Below are 19,879 nucleotides of genomic sequence, written 5' to 3'. Positions count from 1 at the left end.
ATGGTGATGGATGCTTTTCATAAGTAATGGTGAGTAGTGGTGATGGTAGGTGGTTGAAATGAGTGGTTGTGAAATGGTGGTAGTGATGGTGATTGATGCTAGTAGGAAGAGTGATGGTGAGTGGTGATAGACGCTTCAGGTGATGGTGATAAAGACATGGTGATGGTAGTGATGATGGATGAAATAATAGTGCTTGTGAAACTGATAATGGTGATAGTAGATGTTGGTAATAATATTGATGGTGATAGTGATGATGGATGCCATTGATGTGTAGTGGAAATAATAATAGTGATGATGAGATAACAGCGAAGTGGTGATGGGTTATGTGAGGTGATGATAGAGGAGGTTATGCGAGAAATGGTGGTGAATTACAGTCAAAAATAATTGTAGTGGTGGTGATAGGTGTGCAGGTGGTGGTGATTACAGGTACAGGTATTATTAGGTATTAGGGCGAATGTGAGGGGAAATAATCTCTCTCTCTCTCTCTCTCTCTCTGATTAATTGTTTTTCTTTTGTCTTGCAGGTACGTGTTGGCGGTAATGTGTTGTTCAATCCTGTGTTGCTGGAAAGGTAAAGTGGTAATTCTCTCTCTCTCTCTCTCTCTCTCTCTCTCTCTCTCTCTCTCTCTCTCTCTCTCTCTCTCTCTCTCTCTCTCTCTCTCTCATTGTTATTATTATTATTATTATTATTATCATTATTATTAATATTATCCCCAGTGACTTTAGGAGCAACGTTATCAGCCCATTTTATATTTTATACAAGAAATTCCAGCACCTCAGTTACTATTATTATTATTATTATTATTATTATTATTATTATTTCCGATATGTCTCTTGGTACCTACATGGCTTTACATTGTCATCCTATTTTCCCTCCTACGTATTTGTGGTTTGATGGAATTTGTATCAACTTTGTCATGTAGCTACTTATGATTTCGATTTTCTTTTAAATTAATTGTATGCTCTGGTATGCCATAATGACATCATCCTCATGGGGTTTCACTGTGTCATGTTGCTCAAGTACTGTTGGTATGGGAATGGTTACGAAGATTTACCCAGTGTGTGAGTGACAGCGAGTTACCTTCCTACGCTTCCCGATGTTCCGCTGTCAAACATGGCCGCTCCGTCGCTCTGGGAAACCTCGCCCAACAAATCACGCAAAATTCTGTCACCCATGGCAGAATCACGCGGCGGTTGCGAAATGTGTACGATTTGTGAATTTCAGAATTACATGTGGCCGTTATTAGTATCTTGTTTCAATGCTGAGTGTTTTTTTCTGGCGATAATTCTCACTGGTTTATTGGATTTGTGCAACCTCGCCGACCTTTCCGCTCTGATACGTGTTATTTCGTTCTTACTCTTTCTTTCCTGTGCTTCTGTTGGTATGTGTCATGGCGCCACAGTTTATATTAAGACTAAAAATGCTGTATGCGAAGGTCCTGTGTCGTAGATGTGTTTTAGTAGAGCGTGAATGTGTCTTTAATAACCAACACTCCAATGTATTTTTATGGCGAATCCGAACCTAAACACTGTAGATTTTAAATAACAGAACCCCTCAATGATATGCTTAATTATGATATAGCAGGAAAAAGTGACCCATGTAGGCCTAGTTCCTATGATTAATCTCTTTAGTCTCCCCACCACGATTGTGTAACTTCATTTCTCTTGTACTTAAGGTTTGCTATAGGCTACTTACTTTACTCAAGTTTGGAGGCAGTTTTCAAACTGGAGAGGGTAGCTCTCGTCCAATTCACTGCGAGGGGAAGTTTCGTATGCTGATTAAATCGTCAGGAGCCCGGATGAATAAAACTGAAAAATGCGTCATTAGGTTGAAAGGGTTTGCCACAGGAATTGCAGTCAGGATCGTAAAAATGCCGCAAACACAGTCTTGATCGGCCAAAGGTTGCAGCCCCGCCACCTTCCTGCCGGACTGTGGTGCAAGGTGGTGAGGGGAATAGGTCAGCGTGAGGCAAGGCGTTGGCCCCAGTAGAAGGGCACTGGCGTATATCGTGGTCTGATTCTATACCTGTTTTCCATTCGCGTTATCTCATAGTTCAGAGAGAGAGAGAGAGAGAGAGAATTGGTTTATTTTCGGCTGTTCTATGCTTATATTGGCTTGAATTAGACTCGCCAGTTTATGGTTACAGTTCTTTTTGTAGCTAATCTGTACAATATTCTATTAGTTTGTCCGTCCCTGATCACCTGACATATACGAATATTAATGCAAAAAGAAAAAACGCAAGACCGACCCATAAAAACTTGTCCTTTCATAAGAAATTTAATCATATAGACAATCAGGTTTAAGATCCTCCAATTTTGAGACCTGGACACCTTGGTTTTAAAGACTGGAGGTCGTAGGTAGTGGGAGGAACAGACTGAGGAAGTGAGTTTCGGGGTTTAACAACTGCCTACATAAAAGACTTCAGTGGGGCCTATAACTCTTGCAATATAAGGCTGAACAGTCGAGGGGTAAGACTGTGTAGGTTTATCCCGGCAGAACAATTATTGCGTCGGGTTAGCTTCAGTCATAGAGCTTCAGCACCCACTTGAGTCCTCCAGGGGGGATCAGTGTAAATGTATACGTTCTTGCTGCCAGGATCCCATTCACTGAACAGAATCTATGGGGTTGATCTCAGTACGTCCTTGGCACAGAAAGTCGAGTGTTCGATTTTTCTCTTTACAGTTCGCAGTATTATTTTTTCATAGTAGTTCATGGCAGACCTCACCAAGCTTTAAAGTTTCCTTGGTAATTCAGGTATTGCTCTCTCTCTCTCTCTCTCTCTCTCTCTCTCTCTCTCTCTCTCTCTCTCTCTCTCTCTCTCTCTCAAACACACACACACACACACACACACACACCGGTTGTGCTATCACCCCGGTACCACTCCCAGTTGTCAAGTTCATCCAGGATGGCCGTGATAAAAACGCATCTATGTGACTGTCATAACTCGTCACCACGCCCTCCAGCCATTCAAAAAAACAAAAAACAAAAAAAACAAGGACGTGTTTGTTTCCATTCCACTACATTAAACATCGGCTCAAATTTTAAAGAGGGAATGGGGGGTTAGGTGAAGAAAGAAAAAAATAGCCTTATGATTTTGTAAGGATTCAGGAAAATTTTAGTAATATTTACAAGTGTCGAAGAAATGTATATTATCTGTCGTATTTGTTCATTTACGAGGCGGGAAACAGGGAGAGAGAGAGGATTTCTAGGCAAGCCCCTTACTCCCTTAACAAATAAATAAATAATTAAATAAAAATAAAGCCAATGTAAGAAGTCACGTAGTCTTGGTCATCTGCTTGAAATTCTACTCGTAAGTGTTTCATGAATGCGGAAACACACGCAGGACGGAAGTGGAGGGGACGTAATGGCGATGCAGACGAACCATCCTAAGCTCAGACCGCATCGCCAGTGTCCACATCTTCGTAATTGGGCCTAATTATTTATATTGCGTTTAGGGAGAACAGTACTTTCTCATCCCAGCCAGCTCCTTGCCAAACCCTCTCTTAGCCTGACCAACATTCATTATAAAGTTACGCTTGTGTGAGTTAGTCGACATCACGTATTGCGCACCATGTGGCATCTTCACCAGGCTTGCCAAATATCCCCGCCATATTTGCCGGGGTTGCCAAATATCCCCGGCGCCTTATATGATTAGGTAATGCGTGAGTGCGGATTGCGTGGGGAGGGAAGGATGGAGGGAACTGCTTCCTGGTTCACCTCAAGTGTGACTCTACAGGGAACCTTTTTTTTCGTTGGCTAGGGAAATTTCGTAGCACCTCTCCCTCAGCTACCTATTTTTAGCCCTTCTTGGTATGACTTTTTTTTTTTTTTTAAGGCAAGGAAGAAGGAACCAGAGATCAGGAGCCCGCAAACTATGTGGGAATTTAAAGAAAAAAAAAGTTATCGTACCTCAGACTATCGTAGCGTAACATGCAAGATAAACCACCAATGATGAAGTGCAACAAAATCTCCAACTTCAGCGCGAATTTGAATGTGGATGACGTGGGTATCAAGAGTCGCCTAGTTAGCGCTTTTCCCGCAATGTCTTTTGATATTTACGGCCATTCAGCAAAAATTTTCTACTTCCAGAGGCAAAAAAAAAAAAAAATGTAGTGATATTGTAGTGGTTTCTGCAGTTATAGCGATATTCAAGAGATTTAGTCTTAGTGCGTAGTAGCGTTTTATGGATTTTCCTTTTTTTTTGTGTGTGTGGTGCATTGGAGATTTTTTTTATTGCAAGTTTAGCAGTGTTTGGGATTCTGGATCGGGCAAGCAAACGTGCAGTAATTCTATTCTGGTAACAGACGCCTGCAAAATTAGAGTGCACTCTTCAGGTTTGTTTACAAATGTAGGGTAACTCAATAAAATCACTCATCATCAGTAGCATCATTATCGTTATTCCATTATTCATTGTCACATTATGTTCTGCCAGTTCGAGTAGTGATGTATACTGTATGATCTGTTTCGAGACACAATAAATAACGTAGGTGTCCAGTTCCGCGTACTCCATTTTCCTAGGAGGTAAGGAGAAGGTCGCCACATTCTTACTCCATCGTAAGGAGAGGGAGTATCCAGTCTCAAAGCTTAGCTGCCTGGTACCACACGCAGGGAATACTTTGGGTAGTATTCCCCAACCTCTGTCCAGCTAAAGTTGTGTGTGTGTGTGTTGTGTGTGTGTGTGTGTGTGTGTGTGTGTGTGTGTTTAGGTGACCTATTGTGTACCGTTGCATCAGTGTTTCCTGGCCCTCAGGCTGCAACCCATTTGAAGGTGGCAAGGATGTTCCTGAGGGTCACGTGAATATCTCAGGGTTATTATCGTTATTACTAGTATTATTATAGGAAGGGGAGCATTAATTATAAAATGCTGAAATACGGGGTATCTTCCAGTCTATTTACTGAAGAAACTTTTCAGTGCCATGACTAAGAATTTCATGATCGTAAAGTCAGGTGCAGAAGCAGCTTTGTGACAGCCTCCCATTTTCTAAAATTATTAGGCCTGGTTCAAACAACAAGTACACTCCGACTTCGGAAATTGGATACGCTCTTCTGCCTTTCAGCATTTAGCCTCCGTGAATATTATTTTTCCTTCATGTTGCAGTGATCAAAACCAAAACAAGGAATCATGTTAATGCTCAGCATGACTTGCCTTGTTCTGTCTTCAGCATTAAAAGCGGGGACCTCGCAAAAAATAAAAATAGAGCCAGTTTCCTGAGAGTCACCGAAGAAGTCTCCTTTTGTCATTAGCGATTTTGTATAGCAGTTGAATTTTGATGAATATGTGTTTTCCTTTTCATAATGTTTAATGTACAAATGTTGACGTTCATGTAGTTCATTTATTCAGTGAGTCAGATGCACCTACTGCTAATGTATCAGGATAATTAACAGTTTAAATCACATATGCCGGCAGTTTGGGTCCAGAGGAAGGGAGATCTCTGTAGGCTGTGTATGTTAGCGATGAAGAAATTTGAGAGACTGGACAGTATCATCATCGTTATCCATCCTCATTCATTTTATTCTGATTATTCCCATTTTTCCTCCTCCTCCTCCTCCTCCTCCCCATCATCATCATCATCATCATCATCAGGTCCTTGTTCAGTCCTTGAGTAGTGCCACCCGTACCGCAGCCTGGCTTTTACTTTCACCCTCACTCTCTCTCTCTCTCTCTCTCTCTCTTGTTTCACCCTACACCCACACGGCATTCCTCCACCCACATCCTGCCTCCCACACCCTCACCCCTCTTTGCCCTCACGTCCTCACCCTTCTCTCTCTCTCTCTCTCTCTCTCTCTCTCTCTCTCTCTCTCTCTCTCTCTCTCTCTCTCTCTCTCATGTTTTCATTCGTACCCATAAAGTTCGAGGACTTACACTACAGCCATATAAAACAGTAAACACTTTGTGGGAGACTGTGTATGATGTAAATCATAGCGGAACTCTACAAATGAAAATGTATAGCCTGGTGACAGCTAAAATATCCTTTCAGCAAAAATACAAGGCTATCGTAAGAAACATATTGGCAGTGACGAATGTATCTGCTCACTCGAAATTACATATTGGTCATTTATACCTACGCTGTTTGCCAAACTAAGATAAGTTGGATCGATGGCATTATACTGGAAATACAGGACCGCATTTTAGTGTATGGTACAGTATATTTATATATTTAATTGTTTTATTATAATTCATCTTTTCGAACAGGTCACGTAGTGCACCGGGAAACAAGCCACGTTTCACTGTATGCCGATTCACCATGCTGTTTGGTCCAGTGCGTTTCCAGTGAAGCATTCTTGCATTGGAGAGTCCACATGTAGATTGTTTCTAGAGAGCGTGGTGCGTTGTGAGAGCGTGCTGTTCCGTGCATGCTGAGAATAGGGGCTGTTGTCTTTGTGTTGGCACCATGCATGGTGATTCACGCTCACGTATGGCGTTGGAAAGTCCAGGTACTGGTGGTGTCGGTGCGTGTAATGCTGAGGAAGCACCCGCCTCGCTCTGATGGGCTCAGTTCGGCCAAGATCACATGACTAGGCATCGTTGAAGTCGCTCCCTGGCCGTGTTGAAAACCTCCCGCCCGTGGTGCTCTAGTTAATCCACATTAACTTGGCCGAGACTTTCTTCATTTTGACATTAATTTTCCCTCGTTCCTTAGCGGAACAAGACGATACTTTGGCACTAAATCCTCTCCATAGCACTTCGTGACTACTGCCATATTGTAGTATTAATCTTGTTACAGCAACACAACTCCGCATTCAAGATGGGAGATGGCAGTGTTTAAATAAGTTACAATTTATTGAGTATAATAGGAATGAGATGAAGTGCTGATATATGTAGCTGAGGAATATGAAGTGCAAGTCTGAGTACAAATACAACTTTTTAGCCAGGTAGTCTGTAAGTACGGTAGGTAGCCTACCAAGGCACCTGAGTCCTTATACAAGTGCTTTGATAAAAGTTACTCGGACACTTCTTTAAGATATTTATTTTTAGCCAAAGTAGGCTAAACAGAGTAACTCCGTTAATTCAGTCAGTGTACCTCTCCCCCCCCCCCAAAAAAAAAAAGCTACCTTGTGTCAAAGATTAACAGATTGACAAAGGGATGGTGCTCGAGAATGAACAAGATAGCGTTGGTGTGACGTGATGGCACATGACTGACAACTTGATGCTGATGTTTGAGCCTTTATTGATATTTTTAGTACATGTGAGACATATTTCATTGTAGTCAGCTTGTAATGTACATGACAAAATGCGATTTCCCTGGAACATTCGTGATTATTCGTTAGATATATCCAAGGGGTGGTTGGGGTTTATTGCTCACATAATGCCACTCAGGGTTGAGTGAGGCTGGTCACTCTCATCCTAAGTGTCAGGACCAACTTGCCTAGCCCCGGGCTCCTACGCTGCTCATGGGGCAATGTAGTACTGGATGATGGATGGATGGACGGATACAACAAAACTGAGTATACTATTTTCACCGTAACTTGGCCTAAAATTATCAAATCTTAGTCTTGATTAATGACCTGTAACAGTAGATTAACATTACAATATGGTGCTAGTCACGAAGAAGCAGTCTGGGAAGAATGTAAAGCCGTAGAATTGTCTTTACCTGGCAATGAGCTACGTGAAATAAACTGGAATAAGGACGAAAATCTGGTCCAGGTTAAGATGAAAGAACTGTACAAGAACACCCGGTGTATACATGAAATTACACCCCTGAAGCCACGTACTGAACTTGTTGTATACGGTGGTTGAAATCTCTCTCTCTCTCTCTCTCTCTCTCTCTCTCTCTCTCTCTCTCTCTCTCTCTCTCTCTCTCTCTCTCTCTCTCTCAGTTACCCTAATTCCTCAGACCATCCCGACAAGACTGCTGCAATCCCTTCCCCATCCCACCCATCCGGTCCCCCATTCCCCCATCCCACCCATTCTTTCACACTCACTGTTCCATACACTTCACATCCACAGCATCATTGCAGTCCCTACCCTATCATGTTCACTATCCTACTGACTTAGCCTCATCCCACTGCACCCATCCCAGTCCCGTCCCACTCATTTCCCCACACCCACTATCCCAAAAGAGGTAATACGCGTCCCGTCGCACCCATCCCTATCCCATTCCACTCATTCCGTCACACCCGCTATCCTACATAGTTCACACGCATCCCACCCCACCCATCCCTATACCATCCCTTTTATTCCCTCTGTTATCCTACGGAGTTTACACACGCATCCCACCACACCCAACTCCATCCCATCGCACCACTGTCATCCCTACCCCATCCCCCTCACACCCATAGACTACACACTCATCCCTGTCCCATCCCACCACTTACATCACCCCAGCCCACCACACCCATCCCTATCCCATCCCACGAACCCATCCTACCACACCCATCCCTATCCCATCCCACACCACCACCCCATCCCACCACACCCTTCCCTATCCCATCCCACCACTCTATCCCTATCCCACCATCCCATCCCACCACATCCATCCCTATCCCATCCTATCCAACCACGCCATCCCACCACACCCATCCCCATGCCATCCCACCACACCCATCACCACCCCACCCCACCCATCCTTTCACACCAGAAGCCTTTGCCATACATAGCTGACTTCTTGAATCGCGTGAAGTATTATTTAAGTGGTTTATTCTTGCCCTCTCTTGACGATTTCTTATTCATATTACGGCAGACATTTAAGGAGTGGATTAAGGATATATATAAGCCCGTGGTTCCAAAAATCTTTAGCTGAATAAAATCGTCTAGAGGCTGTAAGAGTGAAATGGGAAAAAGGTCCTCTGATTGTTCTGGTTAAGATGAATTGGTGAGTAAGAGTGGGAAAATATTCGGGGTGGTTGTAACGTGTGTGTGTGTGTGTGTGTGTGTGTGTGTGTGTGTGTGTGTGTGTGTGTGTGTGTGTGTGTGTGTGAGAGAGAGAGAGAGAGAGAGAGAGAGAGAGCCAGGTATGGTAAGACGAGAATAGTACAAACTCCATGAGAGAGTCCAAAAATGATACTCTCTCTCTCTCTCTCTCTCTCTCTCTCACACACACACACACACACACACACAGATAGATAGATAGATAGATAGAGAGAGAGAGAGTCAGTTCCGAGTAAGAGGGACTGGTTCACACTAGGCAGGCTTTTTAGTTCCATTATGATTGTACCTCACGAGCTTGGTACGTCCGCCAGAGCATGTGTGAGGGGAGAGGGATAAGGGGGGACGGGGCTGGGGATAACTGGGGGATAGGTGGGGGAAGGGGGGTGGGGATAGGTGGGGAAGGGAGAGTGGGGAGGTGAGGGGGTGGGGAAGGGGGGTGCGGATGGGTACAAAGGAAAGCAAAAAGCACGAGACCTGTTAATTCTTTCGTGGCTGTGTTATGGGGAAGGGTACAACTAACCAGACTGTTCTGTGAGTAAGACAAGGATAGAAAATCAGGAGGGTTGGGGAGGGGAAGGTTGGTTGGGAAGCTGAGGGGAAGGGAGTGGAAAGTTGGAGGTAGAGGAAGGGAGAAGGTTGAGGGTGGGGGAAGGAGGTAGGAGTTAAAAGGGATGGAGGGAGGTGGAGGAGGGGAGAAGATAGGTTAAGGGAAGGAAAGGATAGAGCAGTTGTAAGGGAATGGAAAGAGATGGGGAAGGGATGATGGGGAGAGTGGAGGGAGAGAACATGTAAAAAGGGAAAGAGAGGGAGACAGGGGTGGAGGGGAAGGAGAGGTGGAAGAAGGGAAGAAGGTGGGTTGAGATGAGGGAGGGCGAAGGGGAAGTAGGTAGGGGATGGGGGTGGGAGAATTGGGGGAGATATGAAGGTTGGTGTAGTGGGGGATGGTGTTTTTATGTGGGGTGGAGGCACGTATGTATCAGAGTTGGAACGACTTAATCCCTTCAGCCCAAGGACGTCTTCTTTACACCATTCTTGCTATCTCCTGCTGTTGCGGGGGCGCAGGGACGCACAGAATCCACTCACTCGATGTAGTGCTACATTCAGGTGACTGTTATGCACTGAATGACAAGCCAACATGTTTCCTGTAACTCAAGAGACCATTTACGTTGGATGGAAAACATAGAAAGACTCCTGGTGGTATTGTGGGTTAAGGTACACTAGCTTGAAATGTCCCATCTGAGGAATGGTTGGAGTTTATTGCTCACAGAATGCTACTCACGAAAAAGCGACTGGTCACCGAAGCTTTAATTATCTGAAATGAGTTACCTAGCTACGGGTCCCTACGCTTATGATTGGGTTGCATAGGGTTGGATGATTAGCTGATAGACAGATGGGTATCTTCGGACGATTTTCTTCTGGTTAGGAGAGATATTTGTGATGGATGTTTTAGATGGTATAACCATCATTAATCATTTCCTTTCCAGGGTACTCTCCTGTACTGAATAACATTGTCAGGTGGCAGGAAGAACAGTATAAATGAAGTCCACGGGCTGACTGGCAGTGTAGGGAAGAGGAGGAGGTAGGTGGGGTGGGGTAAGGAGGAAGATACGATGGGAGAGAAAGGAGGAAAGTGAAGACGGATGTGAGGGTACAGAGGGTACATAAGAAAGGAAACAGCAACAGACCTATTGATCTTTTCCAGGCTATTGTTTACACGGTAGGTTATAATAAACGTAACTATTTTATCTATCATAGACAAGGATAGGAAAGCAGGAGGGTAAGGAAGGTGGAGATGAGAAGGGATAGGTGATGGAGAGGGGGAGAGAAGGGTGGATGGGGGAGAGAGAGGGGGAAAGGGAGGGAAGGTGGTGGTAGGAAGGGACGGTTGAGGGGGAGAGGGAGGAAGGTAGAAACAGGGATAGTTCAGGAGGGGGGGGGGAGAAGGAGGGAAGGTGGAGATAAGGGATGGATGAGGGAGGGAGGGAGGGAACGTACAGTATAAGATATTTGTGTGGGTGGATAATTTTTCGTGGGAAGGTGGGGGTGAGAGGAAGGAACAGGTGAGAGTCAGGTGGGGAGGGGAGTGGGATTTATAATAATGATCTTAAAAAATGGACGACATATTAACAGCCAAAAGCATTTATTTATTTACGTATTTAATCGTCTGTTTATTTACGTATTTTTTCATGTTATTATACACGTATTTTTTTTTATTGATTTTAAAGGTAAATTCTTAGCGATGCGTCATTAACACTCCTGTCCTTGCTTTTACTTTGTGTGTGTGTGTGTGTGTGTGTGTGTGTGTGTGTGTGTGTGTGTGTGTCGTCAAAGTCGCCCTTCACTGGATCTTGCGTCAGGCAGTAAACAGAATGTGTGGACAGGGGTATTTCCCTTGGTTCGTCTCTCTCTCTCTCTCTCTCTCTCTCTCTCTCTCTCTCTCTCTCTCTCTCTCTCTCTCTCTCCCTCATTTTTGTCAGGTAGAAGGAAGGACAAGTGAAAGTAGGGAGGCGAGGCGGAAAGAAAAAAAGTGAGAGAGAGAGAGAGAGAGAGAGAGAGAGAGAGAGAGAGAGTTTAAATTGAACTAGTGAGTCAGGATTGTAGTGAAGGTTGGGAGAGAGGGAAGTGGGGAGCGATGTAGAGTGAACATGTAAAATATTGATAGATATATAAAGGTAGATTAATAGATACATACAGTACATACAGAGAGAGAGAGAGAGAGAGAGAAATGAGGAGAGGGAGAAAGAGAGAGAGAGAGAGAAAGAGAGAGATAGCGAAGGGGGGGGAGGAGATAAAGAGAGAGAGGGATGGGGAGATAGTTTGACTGACAGAACGAGCAGACCAGTTAACCTAGATAAGGATTTATGAGGAGCAACCCCATCACTCCGACTGATTTCCTTTTTAATAATTACCTCTATAGTCATTTATATTTCATTTAGGAGTAATTTTCATATGGGATGTGTTAGATTTATCCTCCCCCGGTCCTTCTAAAGCTAATAATATATATTTTTTAAAGTGGATGAAGGCGTGTGGAAGCGATAAGAATAAAGTGGAGTAAAGGAAGACGGTGCTACGTATGCTGAGAGAGAATTATGAGGTGGAGAGAAAAAATATAGTGGAAAAGGTGGAAAGTGACAGAGAGAAAGGCATAATGAAGAGAGAGAATTGTGAGATGGAGAGAAAATTAAAGATAGAAAGATTTGACACAGACAGGACATAATAAAGGAAAATAGAAATAAGCTGAGAAAATTAAAGATAGTGAGAAAGAAAGGTGTAAATGAGACAGGTAACGTGTAATAAAGATAGGTAGAGAATATTAAAGAGAGTGGGAAAGAAAGGTGTAAATGAGACAGGCAACGCATAATAAAGATAGTTAGAGAAAATTAAAGAGAGTGGGAAAGAAAGAGTAAAGTGAGAGACAGGACAAATAAAGTGAGGCAGAGAAAATTAAAGCTAGAGAGAAAGAAAGTTGCAGGTAAGAGAGACAGGACATAAAAAAGATTGGTATATATTAAAGATAGTGAGATGGAAGGGAGTTAGTGAGGGAGACATGACAAAAGTGAAAGTAGGTAGGGAGGTGTAAAGAGCGAGGTAGGAAGAAGAGAAACTGATTGAGGGGAGGGACTAATGTGTGTGTGTGTGTGTGTGTGTGTGTGTGTGTGTGTGTGTGTGTGAGAGAGAGAGAGAGAGAGAGAGAGAGAGAGAGAGAGAGGCAAAGCCGAAGGTAGGGAGTGATGGGTGAGAGATTTTAAAGTGAGTGTTCAGCTTGATAATTAACACTGAGGCAGATTAAGAGTGAGATGACTTTAAACTGAGGTAGAGAGTAGGCTAAATCCCTCTCTCTCTCTCTCTCTCTCTCTCACTATGGAGGGAGGGAAGGTGAGCCAGTGTTAGGAATGTAAAGTTGAGAAGGTTGGTGCTTCTGCCTCACGTCTCGACCTTCACCCCTCACCCCCTGTCACCCCCCTTCACCCCTCCCTCACCCCCTGTCACCCCTCCCTCACCCCCTGTCACCCCCTACCCCTCCCTCACCCCCTCACCCCTCCCTCATTCCTTTCTCACTCACTCATTGACTCCACCCTCACCCATACACTTAATCATCCCTTCCTTCCATTTTTTTTTTCCAGCTCTGCCATCTCCCTCACACACACACACACACACACACACACACACACACACCCTCCCTTCCGGAGGGTAAAAGCTGACCATCACGACCTAGGTCAAGAGAATTAATAAGGTCTCTCCACGCGCAGCTTATCCGTGACGTCAGCAGAAGTGTGTGTGTGTGTGTGTGTGTGTGTGTGAGAGAGAGAGGGAGAGAGAGAGAGAGAGAGATCCCACATACTGCCAACATAAATATTAACACCGAATTTTTATCTAACTACAATATTTTTGGGTGCAAGGAAATTATATGAAAATGAATACAATAAGAATATGAAGTTCTCATTGGCCGAACATATAAGCCTAAGGATGAAAAGCTTGGATAAATGGGCAAAATATTTATTCTAAACTTCCAATATTTTTTTTGGCAACACTCATTCCCGTGAGACGACATTACAGGTGGATTTCCTTAATTACTAAACTTCCACGGTTAGCACCAACATGACTAAGTTCTAGTGTGCATCCTTGAATACTAGATTTTCATTTTATGATGTTGCTATTAATATATATATTTTTTACCTCTCTGATCAAAAGAATCTAGTCTGTCTCCAGTAACATGGGTCCCCTCATACTTCAGGTTTCTCTCATATGCAGTTGTTTCAGAGTGCTTACTACATATGTAGGAATTGGCAGGATTAAAACAAGGATCTGTTTTTCTGCAGAACTTGACCCATTTATTTCTGATTTCCACATCCTTAGGAAATCTGTGGAAGCTTATATTAATGCCTTTAACCCGAGAAGTTCTACACCCATTCGCTGCACAAAAAGTGGGCATTTTACCCCCCAATATATATATATATATATATATATATATATATATATATATATATATATATATATATATATATATATATATATATATATATAAAAGAGACCCTCCCTCAATATTTCGCGAATTCGCAGAAAACGGAGATCCTTCTTGGTGTATGGGTCAGTGGAGACTGATGAACTGACCAGTGTTGCCAGGTCGGTGGGTGCTGTTGGCGCCCAATCCATCCCGAAAACGCGCCCAAAAAGCGCAGACAGCAAATGACACACACACACACACACACCTCTCCTCCATCAGTCTTGGGAGTGGTGAGAGCCAGTTATTGTCATTCTTCTCTATTATTAACCCGTAGCGTGTGTGTGTGTGTGTGTGTGTGTGTGTGTGTGTGTGTGTTGGTAGTTGTAGTAGTAGTTGTAATAGGTGGCGGTCGAAAAGTCAGACCAGAGGAGTGGGGTCAGGTGAGAGAGGGTCAGACGGCTGCGCCTGTGAAACATTTACAAGGAGGTGGTAGGGGGATAACAGGATAAGTGGAGACAGTGGACTTTAATCTGGATGAGAGAGAGAGAGAGAGAGAGAGAGAGAGAGAGAGAGAGAGAAGGATAATACAGAAGGTATGGAGTGGCAGATGGGGCAGAGGGATAGCTTTGCGTCGTCAGTAATTATGGGATCAGGGTTGGATGGGCAGGCTTGGTAAAGGGTGTGAGGCGTTCAGACAAAGAGGTAGATGTAGGGGAGGAACAGGGTGGTCATTATGACTCTGGTGCTAATTGTACTACACATAAGTGATGGACATTAGCGCTGTAGTAGCAACGTATAGGGATGGACTTAAATTCGTTCGAAAATACACAGTGAAGAATGACAAAAATTTACATTGATATTCAGAACTTTTCATATGAAGAGAGACTAAGAAGACTAAATTTACACTCACTAGAAAGGCATAGCCTTGAGTCTTGAGGATTCAGGATTAAAACAAAAGGCTACCACACACACACACACACACACACACACACACACACACACACACACACACACTTGGGGTCATGGAGAGGCAGGTCAGGTAGAGATGCTAATTGGCTGAGGCTTCACAATGCGTTTGGGGAGAGGCAGGGTAAGGAGTACTGAGTCATACGAGTATTAGTACATCAGGCATACGTTGTGTCTTCTTACTTTTTTTCTTATTTTGATGAACATCGTATCCATAACACAAAATCGCCCAATACTCTCTCAGTCATTTCAAAAAGCGCCCAAAAAAGCGCAACGCGCAGCCGTTCAAATTCAAGCGCAAATCATCTTCCAAAGTCGCCCAATCTGGCGCGAAACGCGCGCACCTGGCAACCCTGGAACTGACTTCACTCAGGGCTTTACCTGACACTTCTTGTGACGTCATGCGCACAAGGGGTGAAAACTGGTACCTCGATGGGCAGACCTTTTTAATTCTCTTGACCTAGATCACGACCATCAAGTGATCCTGACCGACCCGGTGAATTACACACACAGATAGAGAGAGAGAGAGAGAGAGACTGGTTCATACCTTACCCACTCAAATACCTCCATCCTCCTGGCTAGGTAAGGGAGGTTTTTGATCACTATAGACGTTTATTCAAATCTCCAAATTCCTTTCACTCAGTAGGCAAACGTAGTCAGATCGGAGAGTCGATTTGAAACCAGAACCCGTATCCCCATCGGTTAAGGAAGCTCCCAAACACATCTTCGTAGGCGATTTAGTTTGCTTATTACTCCTTACTGTATTCTTCTCTGTTATTTAAATCATTCTTTTACCACCATTTTCAACATAAACAACGTACAAAAGGATATTCATGCAATATCCAAAAATAAATCGCCAAGGAAAAGGCGTTAGGGGGCCTCCTTTACCGACGAGAATACGAGCCCAGGTCACTCATTCCTACGTCAGAAATAAAATTCATCTTATTTCATGCAGCCACAATTTAGTATTCAAATAGAGGAAGTGGCCCATTTTTGTCAGATGAAGGCAGCCTGACTATAGTGTCGTAATATCCCAGTGGCATGATGTTTTATTTATTCATTTATTTATTTATGGAAGATTTATTGTACAGTACGTGATGTGTTATTCATATATCTTTTTAGTTTCCCATTTTTCTAGCACTTCTTCCATACCGTTTTATTACCTGTCTAACCTTAGTATTTTCTCGTCTGCCTCTCTTTATATCTTTTTTATGATCGGCATAATTGGCATAAATAACATGGAATTTAACTTTATCCCTTTGCTTGACGTCTTATACAACATATTATATCTTCAAGACAGTTTTATTCATCTAAGGACTTGTCGGACTGAAGGGCTTAGATATGCCTTAGATGTAGTCCTAATATACCTTTACGTTGTGAAGGGGGTCTCTAAAGTGAAGAGATTTGTCTAACGTTAAGTAGATGAAAATGGAAAATACATCATCACAGTAAGAGGCTTTGTGTGGAATATGCTGATTAAATTGGTGGATGGTGGGGAGCTTCCTTAGTGTGTGTGTGTGTGTGTGTGTGTGTGTGTGTGTGTGTGTGTGTGTGTGTGTGTGTGTGTGTGTCCAACGCCTTCCCTCCCCTCTCCACAGTTCCTTCGTCCCTGTATTTTCTCAGACTCTGCCACCCTCTTATTTCTTCTGGATATGTGTCTCCTCAATGCAATTTTCTTATAATATTTACACAGTCATGAAGCCTAGTTCTGCTCCTCACCCCATCCCCGAGCTCGAGGGAATTTGTCTAGATATCACGAGGAAAGAAGTAGCGTCCTATATTGCTATGGTGGTAATTTCCTTTGTCACACGAAACTAGTAATAGTCTCATCCTTATTTGCAAAGCCTCGAACCACCGCTTTGATACTGGAGTACAGGTGTATTCCGTGTGAAAATATTGGCTACGACTCTTTAGCTTGTGGTAGGCGTGGAGGGTGAAGAGAAATACGGCTCTCGAATGGATAGTGGAATCGAAAGTTGTGTCAGATGGAGGTAGAGTCGGCGTCAGTTGTGGTGTCAGATGGAGGTAGAGTCGGGGTCAGTTGTGGTGTTAGATGGAGGTAGAGTCGGGGTCAGTTGTTGTGTCAGATGGAGGTAGAGTCGGGGTCAGTTGTGGTGTCAGATGGAGGTAGAGTCGGGGTCAGTTGTTGTATCAGATGGAGGTAGAGTCGGGGTCAGTTGTGGTGTCAGATGGAGGTAGAGTCGGGGTCAGTTGTGGTGTCAGATGAGGATAGAGCTGGATTAACACAGTGAGTCAATGGCAATGGATGTACGTGACTTCCTCCTCAGTTGACTCTCCGACACAGCCTCTGACCACATCTTTACTTCCTTCATCACAGACTCTCCAACACAGCTTTTAACCCCGACTGTGTACCACCGATGATTCCACCTTCCTGCTCTTCTCTTCTCCACCACTCCTCAGTGCATGCTTTCTTCCTGCCTGACCCAGTGCATTTTATATGAGAGCTATGTGTGTGTTTTTGTACTGTTATTTCATCGTCCAGAAGAAAGCCGGCACATAAACCTTCGTCCCACCAGTAGCTACTCCTTGACTGACCAATATTACCAGTCGTCACAGGATGGACTCACCCCGACCCCCTGCTATACCTTCCACCACCATTCTAGTCCATTCTACCCTCTTATGTTAATTTTTTTTCTTTTTTATTGCCCTTTGACTGCGACTTACGAACTTTGTTTTTTGTTATGTCTATTCCCAGGCAGTTTAAATGGCTGAGGAGAACACACCGCAGCAAGTGTTGAACCCTTCGCTACCATTGCGCATTTGTTTAGTCTAAGGCCTCTCCTTGTTACCCTCATTATGATTTTATACAATTTAATCGTGACATTTTGTAATGAAAAAGTTAGCGAAGTTAGTGACGGCTATGTCTTCCTCCAGTTTGTAATTTGTCTCCGAAGCATAAAATAAAAATTGTCGGGAGATAGCAAGAATACATTTTAGGTGTTGTCGTAGTCAGGAAGCTAACTAGTATCCCGGTAAAGCCGTAATATGCTAATAACGAACCACGTTCCCCCATTTTCGCTCACTGCCGAGATTTGTATTCAGCCTCACGCTCGGAGACATCAACAAGGGGACAAGAAGTGATCGCAGGAACACCACTCCCGGGACACACTGGTTTTATGTAGTCCGCTTGCCCCCAGACCATAGTATTCTGCTTAGAAAGGAGTTTAAGTAGTGAACGGTTTAGTGGAGCTGTATCTAACCACGCTTCAGCTCCAAAGGTCTGCACTGAACTGAGTATTGTTTTTTTTTTTTATCTGACAAAAATTCCCAACCCCTTTCAGATCAGTTCATGGCCAGCTGTAATGACACTGGTATATAAATTTGACCAGTAACCAGGGAGACTCGTTTCTACCTCATAGCTTAGGCTCACCAAATTTAATGGAACCACAACTTAGTATTCAATTTATGAAGGTGGCCGAGTTCCATCACATGAAAACAAACCGGCTGTAGTGGTAGCAATAATAAAATAATAAAATACCTTAATATCCGTGTCGTGGTGTTCTCTGGCTGACATGTTGATCCCATTCACTTGGATTACGTCTTTGCTTTATTTTCCTCTGGTTACCTTCGAATTTGTAGGGTTGTCTAGGAGGGAATTTAACTCCTTTATTTCACTCAGGTCTTTCTTGGTTTATTCTTACTTCCTTCAGACTATTTTATTTAGCTTAAGGAAGATCTCTTGTCGTGAAGGGGTAAATGGGCAAACTTATCCTCTAAGTTGCAAAAGCCTCTACTATGCTGCATAAAATTGCCCGTATATAGCAAGAATACAATGGCGAAAGACGGGTTGGAAGAGTTGATGATGATGGTGGTAATGACGATGATGATGACGACTACAGCATACCCCCTCCCCTCCATTTCAGAAAGTCTTCCCCATAGCTGAATAAGATAGTCGGGCATGTTGGAGAGAGAGAGAGAGAGAGAGAGAGAGAGAGAGAGAGAGAGAGAGAGACGCGAAAAAAAAAGGAAAGAGAAAAAATGATTGGTTCTGAAGGTTAATGTAATTCCACCACGTTATGTTCAAGCAGTGGCAAAAGTTAGCATGTTATTCTACCACGTTTACTTACCACTTTCAGCTTGTCCTTCATAAACCTTCCTCCCTGACGCATCATAAACAAGGAATATTATCTATGGGTAGAGAAATATATCAGGCATCTCTCGGCTTGGAAATATTAGCCAGCAGAGGAAAGTAAGAGACAGAGGAGGTGAAATGCTAGACGAACTTTTACCCTCGATTGTACCATCCCGGATTCTATCTCCCTGCTGAGCTGCGTCCCCTTCTCCATTACTCCTCAGTACACCCTTATAACATGGTAACTCTCTCTCTCTCTCTCTCTCTCTCTCAGGGCGTAACGGTAGCGGGAGACACCTGTGTTTTTAGCATCAGCCCTCAAGGTCTTCGTGGTTACCTTTTTAGCATTACCCAATGTTGGTTAATCTCACTTTCTACACTCCTCTTCCTCTCACTTTTTCTCGTGTACTACTCTCTCTCTCTCTCTCTCTCTCTCTCTCTCTCTCTCTCTCACACACACACACACACACACACACACACACACACACACACACACACACACACACAGCGAGAGAGAGAGAGATGCAGCGTGTTTAGTCAGCTTGTTTTTTTCGACTTTTTATCATAATTATTCTTTTCACCTTCCTGGCAGTATAGCAGGTTCAGTCGCGCATACCTGGATTACTAGACAGGTGACATGTGCTGGGGAGAAAACCACGTACATAGGCTACTGATTTTGTACAGGGTGGAGTCAAAAGCTTTCCATCTCATTAGCTCCCCTCTCACTGACTCCCTTTCTCTTTGCCGCAGTGTTGCATATCTTTCTTCCTATTATTACTATGGGAGAAGTTACGAGGGTGGTATGGGAGAGAGAGAGAGAGGAGGTGTGTGTGTGTGTGTGTGTGTGTGTGTGTGTGTGTGTGTGTGTGTGTGTGTCTTTCCTATGCCTTGCTTCCGATGAATTTCGCTCCATCACGCTATAAACATACAATACATGCAACTATACCAGCCGCGGTAACGAAGCTGGTACTGTGTCTGTCTGTGTGTGTCTGTTACCACGATAACT

General features: G+C 43.6%; 2 protein-coding genes across 4 annotated transcripts in view; one reads left to right on the top strand and one right to left on the bottom strand.

Annotated features, from left to right (window-relative positions):
* The window catches only part of LOC145411816 (sodium- and chloride-dependent glycine transporter 2-like), a 151,919-nt gene that overhangs the window by 83,958 nt on the left and 48,082 nt on the right, over nt 1-19,879 (top strand). The gene's annotated exons all lie outside the window — the stretch shown is intronic.
* The window catches only part of LOC145411803 (uncharacterized), a 52,992-nt gene that overhangs the window by 13,659 nt on the left and 19,454 nt on the right, over nt 1-19,879 (bottom strand). The window contains exon 4 of the mRNA XM_080281746.1: nt 4,723-4,783. Coding sequence (XP_080137872.1) covers nt 4,723-4,783 — 61 coding nt within the window. The remainder of the gene's footprint in view (nt 1-4,722; nt 4,784-19,879) is intronic.

The sequence above is a fragment of the Coenobita brevimanus genome, chromosome 91, assembly GCF_032717465.1.
Source record: "Coenobita brevimanus isolate Jiangsu-jjx chromosome 91, ASM3271746v2, whole genome shotgun sequence".
Lineage (NCBI taxonomy): Eukaryota > Metazoa > Arthropoda > Malacostraca > Decapoda > Coenobitidae > Coenobita > Coenobita brevimanus.
This window is presented reverse-complemented; position numbering and strand designations above follow the sequence as displayed.